Genomic DNA, 22352 nt, shown 5'->3' with positions numbered 1-22352 from the left:
CAATTATGATTGATTTAAAAAAATTATAATATTATTATTTAAAAAAAATACATATGTTCTTATCCTAAGATCTCACAGTAAATGTACCATTTTTAGAGTAATTACATGGTCGTCCTCTCCCCAACTGCATCCATTTTACTGAGTTCGTTGTTGTTATTATTTTTGCATGCTCAACTAATGGAAATTGATGTAGTCATCGTCATTGTCATCCCATTACAGCTACTGACTGCAGGCAGCCACTCTGACAACTACAAGAATAACAACAACTACTACAACTATGACATGCAGGTGTTAATAGTGATTTTATGGTGCATTTATTCAAATTAGTCTCTCTCTCACCATAAACTACACGAAAATAGGGGTCGACTTGCAGGACCCTTAACATAAAAAACGAAAATGAAGAAGAAGTAAACTAGATATAAATGTGGTAGTAAATGGAAATCAAGGTTGTCATTTGCAGTTTCTTAACAAAAAGTTAAAAGTTTATTTATTTTAAGTTTTATTTAAATGATGAGAGATATGTAGAAATATTTTAATTTTGAATTAGGATTGTGATTTTGTAAATTTTAAAAAAAGATGGGAAGTGATTTATGAAATCTTCTGGCCAGAAAGTTATTAAAAAGTATTCCTAAAATAGTTTAACATCTGGTAGAAATTTGACAAAAATATTTAAAATGTGGAAATATGGACTAAACAAAGCACTCTTTCGCATTATAATAGATTCGGTAAATTTTTATGCTAATTTTTGTGGTATATAATAAACACTAAATTTCAGCAGAATTTGGTTCTAACATCATATATTTGAGGGTTAGGACTATTTAATTTTAACCCTGAAGGAGGTATCTGAGCTAACATGGTTATGGCCTTTGTTCTATATATATTTGATGATTTTTGTAATTTGAATGGTTTGTTGGAGAAACTTTATAAAGCAAGTGTTGCTTATCTGAATCTACAATTATTAGGTTTTTGCAGGGAAGCTTGGAAATCTTCTCGATAGACTCTCCATTAGTTTGAAAAGTTGTGAAGATCAGAGCTTACATGAGCCCCACTGGTTCTTACTTACTTTACTTAATATAAAATAAAAATAAATTATGGTTTCGTCAGGCAGCATAACTGGACTTAATCGATAATGCCATTGAACTGTGACGGTCTCTCCCTATCGCGAGAATCGCTTAGTATTTTTCGTTATGATATGGAAGACGACACTTTAAATCTTAGCATTATTATTGAAATTTCGATTTTTTTATTTTTTTAATAAATAAACCACATGAGTTTGATTCACAAATAACACTATTTTCAGTTCAGATCTGTATACCAAATTAGTTTGTCAAAGTCTACACGGTCCTGCAGATATGAATATATGAAGTAAAAAATATTTATAATTTTTTTATACCCTCAGCCAATGTGGCTAGAGAGGGTATATATCATTTGATACCGACAAAACGTGCCTCATAGAAATAACGTTTTTAGACCCTAGGTCTCGTTAGACCAAATCTGTTCAGGATATTTGGAGTCGATCTAGAGATGTCAGTCCGTCCATCAACTCTCGAAGGAAATATCCGATTTTATCCAAACTTGATACATCGAAATATTATCATCAAACTAGGATCGATTTCGGAGGTGGGTAATATTGGTTCACTCCTTCTGTACCTTCCCCACAAAAGATCGAATATAAAAAATATTTTACTGCACAGGTCAAGAAGGGATTATCCGATTTTGCCCCACTTTGCAAATCCTTATATTTGCATGAGTCTAGCTCAGGTGCGAAAATGGGTCATAATGTTCTACTACATCAAGTACCTCCTCCACAAGGGGTCAAAATTTTGAATAATTATAACTCTTATAATATGTGATGTACGGGTCCGATTGCCTTCAAATTACACATATCACTAACCCAAGGTCGGGTGGGAAGATGGAATATATCGGTTCATTCCTTCTAGTACCTCCTCCACAAATTTTAATATCCACACAAAGGGGCAAAATTGTTAATATCCATGAAGCTCATAAAACGATAAGATAACATCCGATTCCATTCACATTTGACACATCTCAATATTTCCATCAACACCATCCAGCTAGTTTTACCCATATTAGATATAAAGCGAAGGAAGCAGTCGATATAGTCCCAAACCTGGAGCATCGCAATATTTATATGATATTTATTTAGGTCCGATACGAAATAGACAATATTGGCCCATTCGTTCGGAACCTACTCCATAGGGGGTCAATAATTTGAATAATCATAACAGAAGTCAAAATATATTTAAATAATCGAATATTGGCTGAGGGTATACATCTGTCTGCAAAACCCACTGATACTTGTTAACTTTAGCGCCTAGATTAAACCATTACAAACGATAAATCATTGCATATCGATATGGTTAATAAATTATAGAAATATAATTCATTGCATACCCACCACTTCGATAAACCATTGCCTACTTTTAGGCAATAATCACAATATGTACCAAATATTATTTACCGCACAGCCACAAACCACATCTCCAGTTATCTAGGCCGGGTCTCATGCTGCAGTTCATAGCATTTCACGGCTTGTTGACATCTTAAGTTGTGGAGAAAACTAATCTAACTGCAATACTCTTCTGCATCATGGCCCGGCACCAGTCAGCACTTCAGCACATGACTTAAGGGCCATCAACTTCATCATTATTAGCCTGAATGGGGCGCCATTGCAAAAACATAATGGCAAATGCATAATCAGATTGCCCAAAACCGGCAGCCAAACTTGCAGCGCAGAACAAAAGTGCATGGCTGCTGCTTCTGCTGTCACTGCTGCACTTGCTGAGATGAGATGAGGCTAGAGCTAGACATAGCCAGCCTTACCTACTTTCCTAAACAGTTTGTCGCATTTTTGCCACCAGCTCCAAGTGGAGCACACGCAAATCCGTCATCATCATCATCAACAGCGTTGGGAGTTGCAAACACGGCAGCAGTCTACAATCCAACAAAAAATTACCAAAAGGCGTCATTTTTAGTGTCCCTCTTGACGAGACAGCATCATTTGTTCGAATTTCAATGGTGTCGCTGCTCGTTGTGGTGATGGTAGTCCTGGTCCTACCTGACTGCATTGCATCCCGGTTGCATTTGGCAGTCGGTGTGTTGATGTTTTTGGTGGTGGTGCTGATGCTGATGTTTTGAAATGCAAATGAAGCTTACAGGTCGAATAATGTGCATTCTAATTGAGAGTCAGTCAGTCAGTCAAATGGTGGCAGTCATCAGCACCATGTTAACAAAAAATTTCTGCAACATGCCACCAAACTGGAGTTGGATGGATGTGTGGATGCTGAATGAACACAAAATGGTGTTGCACTCGTCTCGTAACACTTGTAACCATCTCAAGGAGCATAACTTTAGGGTATTATTTTTTCCCACACCTGTTCCTTTTTTTGTCAGGGAAATTGCGCATAGACAGTTAAGAGGTGCTGGTGGTGTTTGGAATGAATATGCCCAGAAAATGTCTGGGCAGACAATGGTACTCCTAAAAGTAGGCAATGTTAAAATGCATTTTTTTTAATTGTGAAAATATGCAATGCATTTTTGGAATGTTTTCATATCCTCCACCATACATAGTGCGGAGGGTATATTAAATTTGTCATTCCGTATGCAACTCACTAAAATAATCATTTGAGGCCCATCTAAATATAAATATTCTTGATCAGCGTAAAATTCTAATTCGATTTAGCCATGTCCGCCCGTCTGTTGTAATCACGCCAGATTCCAAACGACTTGGGATATGAAGCTAAGATTTTGCATAGAACTGTATTTTATCTGCCAAACCAATTTATAGAATGAGCTATATTGTGGGTATAATATCTAAAGTTACAGCTAATGTCAGAGTTATGTTAATATAACAAGTTAAAAATTATCAGTCGGTTTTGCCGACAGATGTATAACCTCAGCCAATGTTCGATTATTTAGATATATTTTGACTACTATTATGATTATTCAAATTGCTGGCCCTCTATGGAGTAGTAGGTTCTATATTGTCCATTTCATATCGTATCTAAATCAACATGATATAAATATTGCGACGTGCCAGGGTTGGACTATATCGACTACTTCTTTCACGTTATGTGCGATATGTGATAAAATTTAAAAAAAAGTTAAAATGTGTGTGATGTACCAGATATAGTCGACCGTTCCGTTCCATTTTCATACATCATCTAATACGGTTAAAAATATTGCTATGGGCAAAAATTGCCAGAAAATCGAACATTTATATCCAATTTTATGCGAAATCATAAATTCCATATTCCCCTCAGGAATATGAGAGTAATATTGTTTCACAAGTTATGACAGATAAAAGTATTGAAAATTGAGAGCCTTTGTGGGTGAGGTACCAGAAGGGGTTCGCAGATATATATCATCTTCACAACAGATTTTTCGTTAGCAAAAATCTTTGTATGTGTGAAATTTGAAGAGAGTTGGAGGCTTATTTCGTTTTCTTTAAGCGTTTTGTTTTTCAAAATCTTGAACCCTATGTGAGAGAGGTACCAGAAGAAATTGTCCTATCTCTACCATCTTTATAACAGATCTTGTAAATATAATTATGAAATATTTTCGCAGAGGGAGTGCTCCGCTATATCCCATCTTTACACCAGACCTGTGCTGATAGAAATATTGGGATGGTTCAAGTTTAAAAAGAAATGGATGCTCATTTCGCATTTTATGAGCGTTATTAGAATTCAAAATCTCAACCAGTATGTGTCAAGCAGCATAAAAATAGAATATAACACATCTTCATACTATATTTAGAATCAGTAGAAATAGAAGTGTTTGCATGTTTGTTCGGCATACAGTAGTATTTTGTTGTTGCAAAATAGTCAGTCTTAATCTCATTATTGTTGTTTTTATAAAAACAACGTTTGTTTTCTGAAACCTAGGTTTTTCCCTGCCTTATCCCCTGGTAAACATTCCCATCTTTCTCTTCTCCTCTTGTTTTTATAAAAACAAAAATAATGGGATTAAGCCTAACTAATTTGCAACAACAAAAACTAGTAGAAATATTTGCATGTGAGAAATTTGAAAACGAATAAGCTCTTTTTCACATTTTGCAAGAGTTACGATTATTGAAAAATGTAACCCTTTGTTCGAGAGGTAATAAAAATATTGTCCATTTTCGTATTTTAGCTAAAATTTTTTCTATGAAAATTTGGCCTTATAAGGGGATGTACCAGAAAGATCCGATAACGTAATTTCTCGCACCTGATTTTGCACTTATACAAATATTGGACTTTTAAAGTTGGGCCAAATTTGATGAGGCCAAATATCTCTTTTTATGAAATAATATTTGTTACTGTGGAAATTTAGACCTTTTATGTGCGAGATACCCATGGGAGTGGATCGATATTACCCATCTCCAAACCCGATCGAAGTTCGATTATAATATTACGATGTGCCAAGTTTGGACGAAATCAGATACTTTTTCGAGAATTATCGTCTACTAAAATAGATTTTGTCCAAAGAGAAGAGAATACGGTTTGGTCGTATAATTTCCGTTTCCACATAGCCGATGGAATTAAAATCAAATCAAATACAAAGGGATCAACCAATTAATAATATCTTTGACATTGATCAGTATCTCCTATCCGAATGATAAATATGGACCATATAATAATTCACTCACTCTTGATTCGGGTGAGAAAATATACCACATCAGAAATCGTTTTCTAATTTCTCCCGCATTAATATGTAAATTACTTTTAAAATGCTCTGATAATATGTTCTTCAAACATTTGTCAAGATTATATATATACAGGGTGAAATAAAAAACTACAACAAAGTCAAATGCCATTTTGTTTTTAATTTAATTGAATGAAAGCAAAAAATGTCGGAAATAGCAATGTCGGAATATCATTCGAATTGGTCATCTTTGGCACGAATTATGGCCAATGAAACCGTCACACGCTGCCCGAATGTTGCTCTGCGGTATTTTGGCCCATTTACGGCGAAGCGCTTGCTTGAGGAGATCGACACTTTGGTATTTTTTAGTGCCAACCCTGTTTTCCAAAATACTCCAGACACAATAGTCCAACGGATTGGTATCCGGAGATTTTTGTGGCCATTGTGCGATGGAAATGAAGGGAGGAACCTCATTTTGGTATTGGGTTTCGATCAAGTTGCGTCTTTACTTTTCGAACCATTTATGACGACGTTGGTGTTTTCTTCCGTCCACTTACTTGATGTCGGGCTACGTCACCAGTATCACGGTAACGGTCTATGATACGAGACACAAAAGATTTATTCACATTTAAATGCTGGAGTACTCTAACGATAGCCACTTGCAGTTTTCCAGCCAAATATGAAGAAATCAAACTATTACGCTTGAATTCCATCGCAAATAACTTTTTTTCTGGAAAATTCTCACCAAAATGCTTTGGTACGTTTGTAAACAATATAATGAGCTGTCACTGGAATAATTTTAACAGCTGTCGGACAAGTGGCTTAGAAATGACAGCAGTCTGAAGTTGGTTGCAGTTTTTTCATCTCTCCCTGTATCTGTCCAATGCAATCTTCCCCATAATCTTTCAAAATTTTGAAAGATTACAAATCGTATTATAATCTTGTGAAGTCCACGAAATATGGATCTACACCATCCGATATCACCTCCATAAAATTTTAAATAATCATTACACCCAAAATATATGAAATTATTCTGTGATTTTCTATCAACTTCCCTAGCTTTTAGCTACTCGTGCCAATATTAAATCAATAGATAATATATAAGTCCACTCTTTCTTGCACCTTCTTCACAAATTCTTATTATTTTGAAAATCAAATTTTTTCCCAAACTTTTCAAATCTTAATATTTCTACAAAAAATTGAGAAAATTCTACCTTGCCCTGCCAAATTAAACTTTCGACTTCGAATATCATAAGACTTTTTAAACTAATTTAGCTCAAGTTTTTTTTTTTTAAATTATCACAGTCTCATTTATTTTCCGCACGGCAGAAAAAATCATATTTTTGAAAACTCATTATCAATCGATGCCCTCTATGTTGTTATCTATGTTATATGCTTTAGAATAAAAATCAAATATAAATATTTTTATGTGTATTATATTTTATTTGGAATCCTCAATCATCTTCCGGGAAGTAAGGAAGTTTGATGGACATGCATCCAACAGCTACTGTCGTATTTTTTATGAGTATATTTTACAATGTCTTTCTGGATAAAAATCGAGGCGATTTTACGATTTCTAGGGTCCTCCTCCCCACAACAAATCGTTGATTTTAAAAGCATATTTGTCAGATTTCCAGGCTACAAAATACCCTTTTTAAAATTTTGCCGTAAAAAAATCGTGCAATTGTTTATGACATTTAAAGAATACTTGGTGAAATGGGCGGATTTTATGGTGTGCTTGATTAAAAATCATGGAGTTACTTTTTTTATTGACGTCAAGCTTTCTTTTTTGTTGTAACAGACAAAACCAACTTACATGGTTATGCTACTTCGTTCAGGTTGAACGAAAGCATAACAAGTGGAGAAAGATTAAAATGTTTAAAAGTGCGGTTGTAAGATTTAGAAGACTTTCCGCATATGCTAATTTGTAATAAGTTCGAAATATATACTACTTTCCAGAGAACGGCCCTTGTAAGCCATCATCCACATCAAATATGCCCGATGAGCGGCGAAACGCGTCGCATAGTGGTGAGTGTGTGATAGTGTCTATCTGGCTTTCCTTTTCACTGCAAATTTCCGATCGTTAAGCTCGTCTCGAAAGAGAAAACAAACACTTAAATCATAAAACATATGATCTTCGCCTTAACAAGGCAAAACTCAAAATTTCAGTTTTATTTAATTCTTTGGTTCCTCTTCTATTGAGCTTACGATCTCGTCACTTGGGTAAAAAATGTTTTTTGTCATAGAAGTTATTTTTAAAATAACTTCTGGGGAAAATATCCCAGACCATAAACAAGGGAACTGATGAGGATTGGTGGCTCTTTCCGAAACCTAGGTATTCCCTGCCCCCTGGAAACATTACCATCGTTCTCCACTCATAAACGAACGTTGTTTTTATAAAAACAACAATAAAAGGGATAAGCCTGACCATTTTGCAACAACAAAATGCTTTCTAATATAAATTTTACAACAAAAAACTTTTGACAAGAAAATCATTATCTTTTTTTTAAATGTCAAGGATTCCTTGACGGAAAATGTGGTTTTTGAGATAATTCACCCCTTTCCATTGTAAATAATGCAAATCTATGGGGAAAGCACAAAATAATTGCGACCGAGCTCGTCGCATTTACACAAACTACAAAATCTAGCAATAATGCAGAATGTATCCCACCTCAATATACATGATTAGATATGATTACAAAATTCCGAAGAACTTTTGATTCCCTTCCCGCAAAAATGTAACCCGAAATTTCGAAACTTTAAAATGCCCACAAAATGCAACGCAATTTCAACCTATCACACACAAACACGTACACCCTACATGTACCACCATCGTCGCTACCTAATAAATTACCCAAACTTCAATTTAATTTGCCTTACATTGGCCATTTAAATTTGCCACAACAATCATAAATTATGCGCCAGGGACTCCAAACCATTCTCGAACTGAAATCCGCACACAACCTGGCCATATGGCCAACAAATCAAAGTAAGGCGCAAAAAACGTCAAAGCAAATCAACTAACTAACAACAACTACAACAACAACAGCAAAAATACCGGTGAAACACCCGAAACCCAGACAGAAACCACAATATATGGACAGTTTCGCGGTTCATTTGATTAAGGCGCTGGAATCGAATCGAGTCGACTCGACTCAAAGACAAGATGTCAGCATTCCATCATTTGAAGACAAAGACACATAAAACTATTTTCGGCCCAGGCACAACAGCAACAACATCACCGTATTCAGTTGTCTACTCAAAGCGGCTGACAGTCATTATTGGCCACAATTCACACAACAAAAACCAAAAAGGATTCATGCCTTAAAAACCGTGGGAAAATTTCATGCCAAAAGCCATTTTTTCATAATTTTCACATGTCTTTCTCTCGAAGGCCAATGGCAATCTTCCAGTCATCCATTCTTCCATTGTTGGCAAATTCAATATTTAATGGAACGTTAATAGCTTTACAAAGTTAAATTACCAATGCATGCCATCATCGTATCATCGATGAGATTAGCTTCAATTTGGGATCAGCCCCAGGGTCCATCCCAGCGATGCTGATAAATAAGGATGACGCTACACTTTCATTGGCCAGCGTGAGTAAAGTGGTGGCTCCGGTGGCTTATCTCTGGCCAGCGAAAAGGAAAACACATTCCAGCACTGATAAGCGCCACAATTTAACACAATCCTCCATACATGATATGCATGCATGTATCGGGAGGACCCATTATATTTATTCGCTCACTCATCGATATCCAAGCTTTGTTCCATTCATTTAGACTTTAAATGCAAATAAGGCCAACAAGTGGCTGAGTGATAAGCCGAAAGATGCTGATGACCAATACAGAAACAACAATAACAAAAAAATATGACTATTAATTCCACCACTAAACCGATAAATTTATAAGCGATCAATTATCGATCGCATAAAAACGGTGATGTTTGATTTTTTTCGTTCTTTTTGCAACAACAGTGATACCGGAACAAGTTGCTGCTATTGTATTAACACCAGCACCAACATCGAAAAAAATTCTCGTCATGAGTGGTGGAGAGACAGTAGTTAAAAATACGCTTTGGAATTATATAAAATAAGGCCTTAATCGTAAGGAATTGTCCAATCTTGGGTCAAGAACCAAGTCTTTAAAAAAATCATAATTTTTTTGGGAAATGTTTTCTAATTTGTTCTATAGAAAATAAAATCGGGCCTCAGGATCAAGGTACAAGGACTCTGTCTGTTTTTTTTTTTCTACAGGAGGTATTCTCTGTACCCTTAGCCATGCGGCTATAGAGGGTATATATCATTTGATACGACCAACGCGGCCTTATCGAAATAACGGTTTTAGACCCTTGGTCTTTTTGGACCAAATCCGTTTCTGGACATTTGGTGTCGATCTAGGGATGTCCACTCGTCTGGCTATCTGATACATACGATAACTATCAAAGGGAATATCCGATTTGGTCCAAACTTGGTACATAGCAATATAATTATCAAACTTAGATCGAGTTCGGAGATGCGCAATATCGGTCTACTCTGTCTGGTACCTCCCACACAAAAGTTTGACATTTTCGAAGAAAATAATTTATCTCGTGGAAAGAGATGTATCATCCGATTTTGTGAAAACTTTGTAAATCCCCAATCTTTTGTCGTTGCTAGACAAGGTGCGAAAATTGACAATATCGGCGCACTCCATCAATTACCTCCCCCACAAAGGATTAAACTTTGGAGTAACTATAACTCTTATAAAATGATAAATAAGGGTGCTAAATTTGAAGACATTAAAATTTAGCACATCCCAATATTTTTAACAGTAAAAGATCTTGTGTGAAGATCGGATATATCGGTTCACTCTTTCGGGTATAACCCCAAGGGGTTAAAATTTGAGATAGCAATGAATGTGCATCCGAGTCCTTTCAAACTCGGCTCATTTTAATCCGTCTATCAATACAAGGGCTTTTGTGAATATGGAAGAGATCGGCGCATGTCTTCTGGTAACTCCCCCATAAAGGAGATCAAAATTTTGAATAACCAAAACAACCATAAAATGCGAATTGAGTATCGAATACTCTTAAAATTTTACACATCCCAACATTTCTACTAAAACGAAATTGGGTGTTAAAAGTGGAATATATAGGACAAGTCCTTCTGGCTCCACCCACACAAGGGGTCGAAATTAGGAATAATCGAAACTTTTATAAAATGTAAAATAAGAGTTCGATTGCCTTCAGATTTCACACATCCCAATATTTTTTTAACTCAAGATCTGCTGTGAAGATGGGATATATCGCTTCTTCTTCTGGTACCTCCCTACAAGGGTCAACTGTTTTGAATAGCTCGTCAAACGCGAAATGAGCATTCAATTCCTTACAAACTCGTCACTCGCCAATATTTTTATCAACACAAGATCTGGTCTGGATATGGAATATGTCGGTTTACTCCTTCTGGTCAATATTAGGGGTCAATATTATAAATAACTATGAAGCTGATGTAATGTGGGTTTCTTGTCGGTTGAAGTAAGCTCAGATGTATCCAGGGTCTCCTGTAAACCCACTGAACCTTATCGAATAAGTGGACTGGATATTTCTCTTTCCTGGGGGTGTAAATCAGATATTTTATTGATTTAAATAAACAATCGCAATCTACTCGTGTTCAAATAGAGTGGTTCAGTTGATGATCGAGAATTCGATCGTAAGCAAGGTGGTGAACGACTCGAACACAAACATCGTAATTCCTGTTCTTTCTCACTTGGCAACATCCGACTGTCAACAACGAGTACTCGAGTACTAATCACACTTCACCTTAACCACTCGATTAACAACTCGACATCACTGCAGCATACTTCCCCATTGCTACTCAACGTTCCCGATTGGTACTCGAATATGATCGGGTACTCATTGCTGACGTTCGGAAGTTGACAAGTGAGAAGGAGCCAAAAAAACGATGCTTGAGTTGGAAATGGTGACGATTTGAATCTGGAAATTGTAGATGGTCGCCAGATGTTGATTGGTGCGGGAGATCATGAATTAAGATGCCGGAGTTCGGGATATTGACGATTTGAAGATAATCGGGAACTTCAGTGAATGGTCATCGGGATGGCGAGTGGTAGATAATCAGAGTTTACGATGTAGAAGGTTGGGATGTTCATACTCAGGTCTTGGGAGATGGGTTGAGGACTCGTGTTATAATCGTTCTCTCGGGAGAAGATATCCAAGTGGTCTTAAGTTGTTTGGCTTCGTTAAATCACGGTAGGTATTTTCGGGAGCAGATGTCCAGGCTTTTTGAGATGGAACGGTTCTAGTTCGGGTTCAGCAGTTCACTGAACGCATGGTCGGCAGCCTATGTCTAGACCTTCGCAGATTGATCAGAACTCGTTTGGGTTCAGTAGATCACTGTGGGTGTCGCTTTTACAGTTTGGGATGTCTACAGGGTGAGATAAAAAAACTGCAACAAAGTCAAACGCCATAATTTTTAATTTTATAGAATGATCAACAGCAATCGGCTGTTAAGCGGCCCTCGGCTGTTACGCCGGCGCTTGAGTTCTGGTGGCCAACCGAAGGTGCACATTTTCAGCTGACCTCTTTGGCAAGATTACAAACAGCTGGGCAACAAATGTTTGCTCATCGGAGAAAACAAAACACGACAGTTCACCACTTTCGGCCAGGCGAAGCAACTCTTTAGCTCTTTTCTTTCTGTTGCGGTGTCAGTTCTTGCACTTTTTGGAATTTACCCCGAGCTCTTTTTTCTATAAATGCCGAATGGCATATTACGATATGTTCAGCTCACGAGCCATTTTTTGGCAACTGCGAAGCGGATTTCGATTTTTACTTTTCGAACCATTTCTGCTTATGTTGCTGTTTTCTTCTCTCCATTTCCTTGACGTCGGGCTACGCTACCAGTATCACGGTACGAGACACAAAAGATTTTTTCACATTTAAATTTAAATAAGAGCCAGTTAAAAAAAATATTCCCAACTAACGATTCTGTTTGTCGGATGACAGGTTTAGAAAATCACTAGCCACCCTTTGGCTAGCCCCTGCGGTATCATACTTGTCTCATCCCAACCCAAACCGAAAACTATATGTAACAGACATTACCAAGTGAATGAGAATTATATGTCTTATGCAGTTTAGGCCAACGAATACTGGGGGGATTGGTCGGAGCTGTTCTCATTGATATGCCCCCATGTCCTTGTAGACTTGCTGTAGTAGTTGCCCTTGTTCTGATTACTAAGAGCATCTAATTACTTCAAAAATCGGCACATCTCATTATTTCAATCAACACAAAGGCGTGAAAATGAAATGCAGGGGACTAGTTCTTCTGATACCTCCCCCAAAACAGGTCTAAACAAATTAATCATTCCCACCGATTCCCTTAAAATTTCACACATCCCAATGTCTACTAACACAAGACCTGTAGTGGAATTCTCTAATTTAGTTTTTGAGCTACCCAAAATAGTCGGTAAAATCATAAAGCTTATAATTTCGGTAATTAACGACATTTGTCGGATAGTTACCGACCTAGATACCAATGTTGTCAACCTTAATTACTCTTTATATCAAAGTTTTGGGTTTCAAAGTTACCGAGTTTTGTCGGTAACTCCAAAAATGATTTAGTAAATCGCACTACCGGTGGAGGACTGATTTGTTCTAAAAAACCGCTCATTTCTATAGAAATATCCACGACCTTAGAAGTGATTTTTAAAGCTCCCTAGTCGTATGGATCGACAGCAAACCACTGTCATAGATTGCGTGCTTTAAATCAGATCTGGCTTTAAAGTTAACGCCAAGTGAATAAATGATTCACCTCTCTTTTGCAGTGTCGTTTTTGGTCCAGGGAAGACTGCCCAAATTACCACCTTGCATTTTCAGTTTCTCTCTATCCCCCCAGTTCTCCAAAGGCACCTTGAATTTTCTCTTATCAATTTTATGGACTCTTGTCTGTCGTTCTTCTACAAATACCTGGTGGACACAATCAACGATGAGGATGACAACAACTGATCGCCAAGAAGAAGTAGAAGAAGAAGCAATCGGTCCGTTTAGATTGTTGCAAACCGAATTCTCAGCTTTTTGCCGCTATTCTTAAAAGTTTCATTTCTTTTTCATTACTTCCCGGCTTTGTTCTCTTCTTAACGCGCCAAGATTATAAAGCTGTTAGCCACAAATTGTCGTTATTGTTGCTGTTGTTGTTTTTGTTGTCTCCCTATTTCTGTTTGTTTGTTGGTTTATCACTTGTTTCATCTTTGACTTAAAATCTTTATCGCGGCTTTTGTGGCCGTCCTCATCAACGTTGAAATTGCATTCGGCGAGAGCAGGGCAGAGCAGTTTGTCTGTCTGTCCACCTGACTGCCAGGCATTGGAATTTTGTGAAACCAATTAAAATGCATTTTGTTTGTTGCATTATCATCTGCATCACCGGTACCGGCACCGGCATCATCATCATCTTCCCATCACATCACTTTTCATTGGTCGTTATCACAATGTCCGGTTTGTTGGCCGATTGACTTAGCGGCTGCGTTCCTTAGATGAAATCAAATGTGGCATTTTTACAAGAACAAACATTCCTTGCTTTGGACTATTTTTAATTCCGCCTATTATTCCCTTCCCTAGTAAGTTTGAATTTTGAGGAGGTAAATTTGCTAAAAGACAAAAATCTGATCTAAGAAAATAGAAGAGCTGTAGGTCTTCTAATAGGAAAGCCGAAATTCTTCTCATATGAGACCAGAAAGTCTTCTGCCGAAGTCGAGCCAAAGGTCTCCTCATAGAAGAGTTGAAGCTCTTCTCATAGAAGAACCGAAGGTCTCCTCATAGAAGGGCCTAAGTTCTTCTACATAGAAGACGAGAAGGTTTTCTCATAGAAGAGCTTAAGGTCTTCTCATAGAAGAGCTTAAGGTCTTCTCATAGGTCTTAAGGTTTTCTGATGGAAGCTGTATGAGGTCTTCTCACAGAAGAGCTGTATGAGGTCTTCTCACAGAAGAGCTTTAGGAGGTCTTCTCATAGAAGAGCTGTAGGAGGTCTTCTCATAGAAGATCTGTAGGAGGTCTTCTCATAGAAGAGCTGTAGGAGGTCTTCTCATAGAAGAGCTGTAGGAGGTCTTCTCTTAGAGCTGTAGGAGGTCTTCTCATCAGAAGAGCTTAAGGTTTTCTCCTCAGAAGAGCTTAAGGTCTTTTCCTCAGAAGAGCATAAGGTCTTCTCCTCAGAAGAGCTTAAGGTCTTCCCCTCAGAAGAGCTTAATGTCTTCCCCTCAGAAGTGCTTAATGTCTTCCCCTCAGAAGAGCTTAAGGTCTTCTCCACAGAAGAGCTTAAGGTCTTCTCCACAGAAGAGGTTAAGGTCTTCTCCACAGAAGAGGTTAAGGTCTTCTCCACAGAAGAGGTTTAGGTCTCTTTAGAAAGATTATGGGGTTCTCTCATTAGAAGAGCTTAAGATATTTCTTCGTGGAGCTGAAGGTGTCTGCTTTTAGAAGAGGCTAAGTACTTCCCGTAAAAGGTCAAGAAGTTTCAGGTCTTCTCGTACAATACCTACGCTTCCTATTTCTTCTCATTTATATGTCTAAGATATTACGGTTTCTTAAATAAGTGTTGCTACAGCGCAAGATTGATTAACCATAAAATAAAATCGACAAAGTAATAAGGAGAACATGATTGCGATTCTCCAAGTACGGTTGCTGTCGAAAATGGAATTACATTTCAGTTTTTTTGGAAATAAAATACAAAATGAATGTCCGAACGCTGAGATTGTCTATGATGGTCAATTGAAGACCGGCAATATATCATGTTTATACTCGACATCAAAACATCCTGATGGGGTTCTTAAAGTAGCTTTTAGATCTCACTGATAGAATGGATACCTCTTTCTCTCAACTATTTATAAAGCCATCAGGCCACACCCCTCAATAATTTAGTTAAAAAAACAATAGCAATAACATCAACATCAGCAGCAGCTACTAAAAAACACAGAAAACGCTCCGAACAGCATTTCGTTGGCCCCTGCTTTAAACTGGATTATGGCTCGCGGTAACATGTCGGTATGCTCAAGGTCAGGAGGTGATCTTACGTTTTTGATAAACCCTTTTTGAGGTTTGTGTTGTTGTTTTTAACATTATTATTGTTGTTGCTTTAATTTGTGGCATTTATAACAAAAATAACAACACATCAACAATAAAAAAAAATCAACAAATGATTCCATTCAACTTCGTCGTACAACGCGACAACGTCAAAGTACGTGCCAATTTTGAAAGTGGCGTCCGAACACAAACCAACAAATCGCTTTGCCATGTCAGGCGAATTGTCAGATGGTGTGGTGTGTGTGCGTGAATGTGTGTATTTTTCGGAGTTGGTATTTGATGAAATTTCCCAATGAATCGGGGGAATCAGGGAAGGCTAATTTCTATGAAATGTGTTAAAATCACTCCAGAGAACTCTGTCAAAGATGGACGTGCAAATATTTTTTTGGTTCATGTTCATACATGAACTTTTGCAGCGATCACAAAAGATTTTGCATGGGCCATTAGCCAAGAACAAAGTTGGCCGTCAAAACAATTAGAAAGAGCGGAGAAGCAGAAGACAAGGAGGAAAAAAAAGAAATTAAGTAATTTAAATTATATAACTTATGATTTTTATTATGAAGATGGAATTTTTATTATGCCGCGGGGGAGGGGGATAACGTCAGTGAGTCATAAGCCCGGCAAGCGGGAGGCGATATTTTATAATTTATGTTTGCTGCCACAGAGTCGTATAGGGAGGAAGAATTCCAGGTGAACGTTGAGTATGAAATCGTCATTGAGATACCCTCAAGCACTCAGACGGGCAAGGCCCAGCTTCTCCCAATAAAGGTCCCAAGTTTTCAAAAAGGAAATGATCGCATCTTTAATAAGAAGACGTTCCATCGTCTTTCAATTCTCCCATAAAATGACCAAAAGGTCTTCTATGAAAGAAGAAGAATCTCCGTTTTCAGTGTAAAAGCACACCTTTGGGGCTTACCGTGAGAGGAGACCTTCAGGTTTTCTATGAGAGAAGAATTTTGTGGGAGAGAACCTTTGGGCCTTCAGTGAGAGATAACCATCGAACGGAGAAGGTCGGAGAAGACGTTCTGGTCGTCTATGATAAGACCACAAGGTTTTTTTTGAGAAGACCTTTTCATCATCTAGGAAAATTCTTTCTGGTCCTCTATAAGATTTTCAAAAAGAAAATGTTCGGATCGTTTATAAGAATCGTCTATCAATTCTCCCATAAAAAGACCAAAAGGACTGTCGGTTTTACTGTAAGAGCAGACCTTTGGGGCTTACCGTGAGATGAGAACTTCAGGTTTTCTATGAGAGAAGAATTCTGTGGGAGAAGACCTTTGGGCCTTCAGTAAGAGAGGTCCATCGAACGGGGGAGATCGGAGAAGACGTTCTGGTCGTCTAAGATCAGACCACAAGGTTTTCTTTGAGAAGACCTTTCCATCGTCTAGGAAAATTCTTTCTGGTCCTCTATAAGATTTTCAAAAAGAAAATGTTCGGATCGTTTATAAGAAGACGTTCCATTGTATTTCAATTCTCCCATAAAAAGACCAAAAGGTCTTCTATGAAAGAAGACTGTCGGTTTTACTGTAAGAGTAGACCTTTGGGGCTTAACGTGAGAGGAGACCTTCAGGTTTTCTATGAGACAAGAATTCTGTGGGAGAAGACCTTTGGGCCTTCAGTGAGAGAGGACCATCGAACGGAGGACATCGGAGACGACGTTCTGGTCGTCTATGATAAGACCACAAGGTTTTCTTTGAGAAGACCTTTTCATTATCTAAGGAAAATTCTTTCTGGTTCTTTATAAGAAGAGCTTCTGGTCCTCTATAAGATGACCTTTATAAGAAACAGGTAAGCTATTCGTAAACCATCTATCTCGATATCAATAATATTTAGTACGAACATTACTCAGACACCGGTCCTGGTAACCATATAAAGATACCTCCCAATATTCGGTATTTTGATGATAGTAGCTACAGTTTCCAACGAAGTAGTTTAAAATTTGAAGTTCTAAGTGCAAACCAATCTCTCAACCAGAAGGAGGTTAGTTGAGCTCAAAGTTTTCCAATAGGTATTTTGATGATTTATTCAAAATTTTCAAATTGATATTTCAAATCCCGTATTTCAGATAAAAACTCCTGTGGCAACAAATAATCTTATTAGGTGGTACCATATATTTATAGGTTTTTGAAGGTTCGTTCGGATGTTGATAGTATTAGGTTTAAACCTAACGCTTTTTATACCCTTAGTCATATGTCTACAAATTTCATTTGATACCACTACAACGTGTCTCATCAAAATAACGGGTTTAGACCCATGGTCTCTTTAGACCAAATACGTTTTAAGGCATTCGGAGTCGATTTGAGGCTGTCTGTTAGTCCACACATCTGTCTGTCTGGCTGGCTGGCAGGTGCGCACGATAAATCTCAAAGGGACATTCCGATTTGGTCAAATATGTCACATCTTAATATCATTATCAAACTTAGATCGTGTTCTGAGATTTGCAAAATCGGTCTACTCCTCCTGTACCTCCTCACAAAAGGGCAACAATTTCAAAGAAAATAATTTACCTCATAGAAAGAGAAAGGATAATCCGCTTTTGCTCCAAATTTGAAAATCCAAATATTTGCATCATTGCTATGGCAGGTACGAAAATGGACAATATCGGTCCACTCCATAAAGTACCTCTACCACAAAGAGTCAATATTTTGACTAATTATTACTCGTATAAAATGTGATGTAAGAGTCGAATTGGCTTCAAATTACAAACATCACAATATATTTATTAAGCCAAGGTCTGGTGTGAAGATTTGGAATATCAATTATGCTCACAAAACGCAAAATGAACATCCTGAGACATCTCAATATTTCCATCAACACAGGATATGTTTGAAAGATGCTAGAGATCGGACCATTCTTTATGGTACCTTCCCCACAAAGGGTGAAAGTTTCGAATAACCAAAACGATTATAAAATCCGAAATATGCATCCGGTTATCTTCATATTTCGCACATCCCACTATTTTTACTAACAAAACCTCTGCTGTAAAGATGGAATATATCGGTGCGCTCCTTCTTGTACCTCCTCCACAAAGAGTCAACATTTTGAATAACCATCAACCTCATAGAATGTGAAATCAGCATCCGACTCCATTCAGACTTGATACATCTCAATATTTCCATCAACACAAGATCTGTTATAAAGATGATAGAGATCGGACTACTTCTTCTGGACCTCCCCCCACATAGGATTCAAGATATTGAACTTCTTTAAATATCTCTTCCAATCAAAACCACCTTAATTTTATTCTAAATATTTGTAACAAGTGACTAATTTCTACGTTTGCATATAAATATCCGTAAAGGAGACCTTTTTCCTATTCGCTGCCACTTTGATGAGATCCAAAAGTATTGTCAACTTTTGTTGTAACAAATTCGCTCGCAGCAGATCATCGAAGCCCTCATTGAAATATTGATATTTCACATGATCATCCTCATCGGAAATATAACAACGGAATGTGTCGTGTAATTCTTCGGCCGATTCATCGATCCACACGACAATATCTTGTTTATTTTTCATGTAGACCTCAACCCATCCCTCGGGCAAATAGGTCGAAAGATATTTCGTTGTCCGCCCCTTGAGGAAGTTCAACTTCTTCAGCATTAAATTGTAATGATATTCTTCATCATATTCCAGCTCATCGTCGATGTGCAGTAGGCGTAGCAACAGCTCGGCATAGGTTTTAAGTTTTTCTCGAGGATATGATTCAGGATCTGCAGTGGTTTCTTGTAACATTTGAGTTACAAATCGATACGAGGCTTGAAGAATGTGATTCAATATGGAATTCATTTGTTTGATGGCATATTCGGGTAAAGGGGTTTCGGGTTCTTTAACATGCGGCTCAGTGTTTTCGTTGTCATCTATTGTAACTGTGGTGGTTGTGGTTGTTTCCTCCTCCACTTCCGTTGTTGTTTCCTCTGCTTCTTCGGCTTTTCCGGATTTTTCTGTTGTGGTTAATAAAATTTCACTTTCTGACGTTGTCGATAATCTCGTTGTGGTTATTAGAATCTCCTCCCCCTCTTCTGCAGCTGATGTTACCTTGTGATTGAAATAAAATACGTTTTAAATTTTCGGTTTATTTTTAACCAAATTCCTTACCCCAATAATAAATATCAAGGCGAATGTTATTCCTGATCTCCTCCAGTTCATGGCGTTTTGTTTTGCTTTTACTCCGAAAGTCCAAACTAGAATAAATGCCAACACGAGCTGCCTAATAGTCAATTTCGTTTGTATACTGCGCGGTCACGTTATCAGCGATTTGTGTTTTCTTCCCCATGACTCTCTGGGGGTATTCTGGGCTCTGTGCGATTGTGTATTGGAAATTTTGGAATGATAACCAAGCAATAGATCTACACTGTACTACAACTGTCAGATATTCTAATCTATTAAATTCGAACATTTATTGAAATTTAAGAAAAATATAAAAAACTGCAACCAACTTCAGACTGCTGTCATTTCTAAGACACTCGTCCGACAGCTGTTAAAATTATTCCAGTGACAGCTGATTATATTATTTACAAGCGCACAAAAACATTTTGGTGAGAATTTTCCAGAAAAAAAGTTATTCGTGATGGAATTCAAGCGTGATAGTGCGATTTCTTTATATTTGGCTGGAAAACCACAAGTGGCTATCGTTGGAGCTGAACATATCGCAATATTTCATTCGGCAAATATTGAAAAATGAGCTCGGGGTAAAGCCATTGAAATTCCAAAAAGTACAAGAACTTACACCGCAACAGAAAGAAAAAGACCCAAAAGAGCTAAAGAGTTGCTCCGCTTGGCGCAAAGTGGCGAACTGCTGAATTTGGTTTTCTTCGATCAGAAAACATTCAAACAAAGTTATCGTGTTTACTTTCCAAAGAGGTCAGCTGAAAATGTGCACATTCGGTTGGCCACCAGAACTCAAGCGCCGGCCATGGTGATGATGTGGGCCGCCATAGCAGTCGATGGTCGCTCTCCGCTCGTATTAATCAACCGTGGCATCAGAATAAATGCCGAATATTATGGCGAAAATATTGTGGAGGGTGGGCACGCAAACATTTCGGCCGCAGTCCTTGGACATTCCAACAGAACACAGCACTATTGCACTTAGCACGCGCCACCAAGAATGGTTACAAAATGAAGTTCCTCGCTTCATTTCCAGCGCACAATGGCCACCGAAATCCGTTGGACTGTTGTGCTTGGAGTATTTTGGAAAGCAAGGTTGGCACTAAAAAATACCAAAGTGTCGATCACCTCAAGCAAGCGCTTCGTCGGCAATAGACCAAAATACCACAGAGCAACATTCGGCCAGCGTTTGATTGGCCGTTTGAAGACCATAATTCCTGCCAAAGGTGACCAATTCTAATAAATCTAAATTTAAAGGGTTGCCCATATTCGACGGACCCATGTTTTTTTTCGGCAATTTCGATGACCCTTTGGGCCCATTCCAATCGACGAGGCTTGTCCGCAGGGAACAAATGCAAATCAATGCGAATAATCCGTAGAAAAGTAGACCGAGCCATGCCCAACTGCTACAAACGGCGTTTTTGGGATGTTCTTGGGGACCTCTCAACACTGGCTCGTACGGCAGCGATATTCTCGGCCGTTCGCCTTGGTCGACTTTTATATGGCCTCTTCGGATTAGAAAGAGCCTTACCAGTCGAAAATTTTTCGTATAAACGCTTAATGGTGTTCTTAGAAGGCGCACTTCTCACATTTTTTTCACAATTGACTTCTTCTGTTGAATGTAAATTTCAACTATTTCAGAGCGCTCGCGTGGCGTGTATTGGTTCATGGTAAAAATCTGCTTGGACTGACGCTTCAAACGCGGTATGTCATTAAGCGATGTGACATCTCTGTCAAAAGTTATGGCGTTGCCAGATGGGTCCGTCGAATATGGGCAACCCTGTATTTTAAAATTTGATACCAACAGAGACCTCGATATCAAATTTAAGAATTCCAGTCCTATTCCTTCATACAATACCAAATTTTGTACAGATTTAGTACTTTCCGTTCAAATATACTACGCATTTTCAAATAACCGTCATGTTTCAAACACAGATATCATCAGTAATTTAAAAATCAAATTTCAGAATTTTGTGTCTATCCTTTCACCCAATACCAAATATGGTACTATTCAGTACCTTTCGTACAATTGTAGTAAAAATTTCTGAAACCACCTCACTCTCTCTCTTGAGTACAATTTAGTACTTTTCGTACAAATATAGGACACATGTCCAAACCATAGCCAAATCTCAAACACAGATACCATCTGAATATCAACTTTCCATATCCCTTTTCTCAGTACAAAATATAGTACCATCGAGACGAGCAGAAGAGAATGTTTATGGACGAACGGAAGGTCGTTATAGACGAGCTAGACAGTTTGTTTATAAAGTGTCTCCGGTAAAGAGAGAGCCGGTAGGGAGTCTCTTTATACGAATGGAAGATCGTCTTTATGGAAGAGTTCAAGTGAGTCAACATAGACGAGGTAAATGGAACTTTTATAGACGAGCAAGAGGAAATGTTTACATAAGAGTCAAAAGGAGTCTTCGTAGATCCCCCATGCAACGGTAATTCTTGATACTCGGTAGTTTGATGGTTTTAGCCATATTTCTCCATGGAATTGTTGTAAAATTGATATTAAGAGTTTGTTGCGGATTTCTAACT

General features: G+C 37.8%; 2 protein-coding genes across 2 annotated transcripts in view; one reads left to right on the top strand and one right to left on the bottom strand.

Annotated features, from left to right (window-relative positions):
- The window catches only part of LOC101896418 (protein Wnt-10b), a 74599-nt gene that overhangs the window by 5039 nt on the left and 47208 nt on the right, over nucleotides 1-22352 (top strand). The gene's annotated exons all lie outside the window — the stretch shown is intronic.
- On the bottom strand, nucleotides 18916-19994 carry LOC101896248 (uncharacterized). Its single transcript, XM_005188738.4, has 2 exons — nucleotides 19800-19994; nucleotides 18916-19739 (listed from the first exon to the last, which is right to left on the bottom strand). Exons 1-2 carry the CDS (start codon nucleotides 19848-19850, stop codon nucleotides 18978-18980), a joined length of 813 nt encoding a protein of 270 aa, XP_005188795.2. The 5' UTR covers nucleotides 19851-19994; the 3' UTR covers nucleotides 18916-18977.

This window comes from Musca domestica, unplaced genomic scaffold, assembly GCF_030504385.1.
Source record: "Musca domestica strain aabys unplaced genomic scaffold, Musca_domestica.polishedcontigs.V.1.1 19, whole genome shotgun sequence".
Lineage (NCBI taxonomy): Eukaryota > Metazoa > Arthropoda > Insecta > Diptera > Muscidae > Musca > Musca domestica.
The sequence above is the reverse complement of the archived record's forward strand: the minus strand, read 5'-3'. Positions and strand labels throughout refer to the sequence as shown.

Coding starts and splice junctions, on each gene's coding strand:
- LOC101896248 (XM_005188738.4), bottom strand. CDS start 19,850: ATGAACTGGAGGAGATCAGGAATAACATTCGCCTTGATATTTATTATT. Junction 19,740..19,799: donor CCTTGATATTTATTATTGGG/GTAAGGAATTTG, acceptor TTCAATCACAAG/GTAACATCAGCTGCAGAAGA.